Raw genomic sequence first — 1,369 nt, forward strand, 5'->3', positions numbered from 1 at the left:
ATCAAATCATCGTTTTGGCCAAAGGCATCAAATCCAAATCCCGGCTGCTCTGTATCCTCAGAAGTCTCCATGTCCCCCCCCACATTCAAATAGCCGCTCTCATCAAGCCCATCATCTTCCGCCTTATCTGGTTCATTGAACATGTCAGAGTACATCCCATCGGCCTGCAAATCTTCGTCGTTGCCTTTTCCCCAGACTTCATGGTGGAGGTCTTGATAGTCGCCATCCCCACCAGCATCAGCGTCTCCATAAGTAGATTCCTGAACCTCACCTACCCCGCCATCTATCGTATCCCAGCCAAAACAAGAACATGAGCATTCTGCGGTGGTGCACAAGTGCGACGAATCTCACGCGCTATGGAAAGCTCCACAGTTTTTATGACTTACAGAGAGGGTTGACAACGCCGGTTCGGAAATCACTCATGTTCTACGAGCCCCCCAACAATATGAGGTGAGACACGCAGAAAGCCTCCTCAATACTCACATGAATTACTTTCGCCAAAAGGCTATACATCAGGGTCATGGCACGACTCACCTGATCGGTGTTTTGGGCATCGAATTGTGGCTTGGTGCCCTTGCGCTGCCAGCGCCGGACCATGACGACCACTGCAACCAACACCAAGAGACCGACGATACCACCAATCGCACCAATGTAGATGGATGACGAAGCAGAGGAAGAGCTGGAGGAAGAGTGTGTGGGGTCCGATGTGCTCGTAGGCTGTGGCTTGGCTGGCCCGCGCGTTGTTGTGGTTGCAGGTGGTACCCACCCGCTGCGAAGCAAGGTGGCGGGCCGGGCCTGGAAGAATACATAGCCTTCAAGAGTGACAGCCACGGTTGTGCGATTCAACTCAAAGCTCATAATGTCAACGGCATCACCAGCCGTTAGATCGACGTCCTTGGTGCCTACAGGGGGCGTCACATCAGCAATTTTTGAAATGAGTTTGCGTACAGGGCCGTGAAAGCCAGCAGGAAGGCAAGCAAGCTCAGGGGGACGAAAAAGCGAAAGCAACACAAAATAAAGCAATCCTGCTCAAGCACAGGTGCACAACATCTGCTCGGCTGTTTCATGCGCGCGTGTTGCAGACAAGGCAGGGTTGGACACTGAGATTTGCACAGCTGTACCTGGATTGCCCAAATCAAAGAGAGCCGTGTTGGTCAAGAGAATTTGCATCACCTCTGCATCTTCCATTAGTGGTCGCGTAGAGAAGAGCACGGCATCAGGGCTATCATCTGACAGGACGACATCCACGATTGTTTCGATATTCAGCGCCAGAATGCTGGCTCTCAAAGCCGTGAAGGAAGAGTCACCCTCCAAAAAGGCACCCTGCGTTGAATACAGCTGGCTGTACGTGGCATTGGGGTTGCTGACA

At 52.4% G+C, this 1,369-nt stretch overlaps 1 protein-coding gene across 1 annotated transcript in view; it reads right to left on the minus strand.

Annotated features, from left to right (window-relative positions):
• Positions 1-1,188, minus strand: part of MONBRDRAFT_30591 (uncharacterized protein) — a gene marked incomplete at both ends in the record, with an annotated part of 2,226 nt that extends 1,038 nt beyond the window's left edge. Inside the window, 4 exons of the mRNA XM_001751032.1 lie at positions 387-426; positions 535-605; positions 648-902; positions 1,122-1,188. Of these exons, the coding sequence (XP_001751084.1) occupies positions 387-426; positions 535-605; positions 648-902; positions 1,122-1,188 (433 nt within the window). The remainder of the gene's footprint in view (positions 1-386; positions 427-534; positions 606-647; positions 903-1,121) is intronic.
• Between the last annotated feature and the right edge of the window lie 181 nt (positions 1,189-1,369).

Source organism: Monosiga brevicollis, genomic scaffold (genome assembly GCF_000002865.3).
Source record: "Monosiga brevicollis MX1 MONBRscaffold_89 genomic scaffold, whole genome shotgun sequence".
In the NCBI taxonomy this organism is placed as follows: domain Eukaryota; class Choanoflagellata; order Craspedida; family Salpingoecidae; genus Monosiga; species Monosiga brevicollis.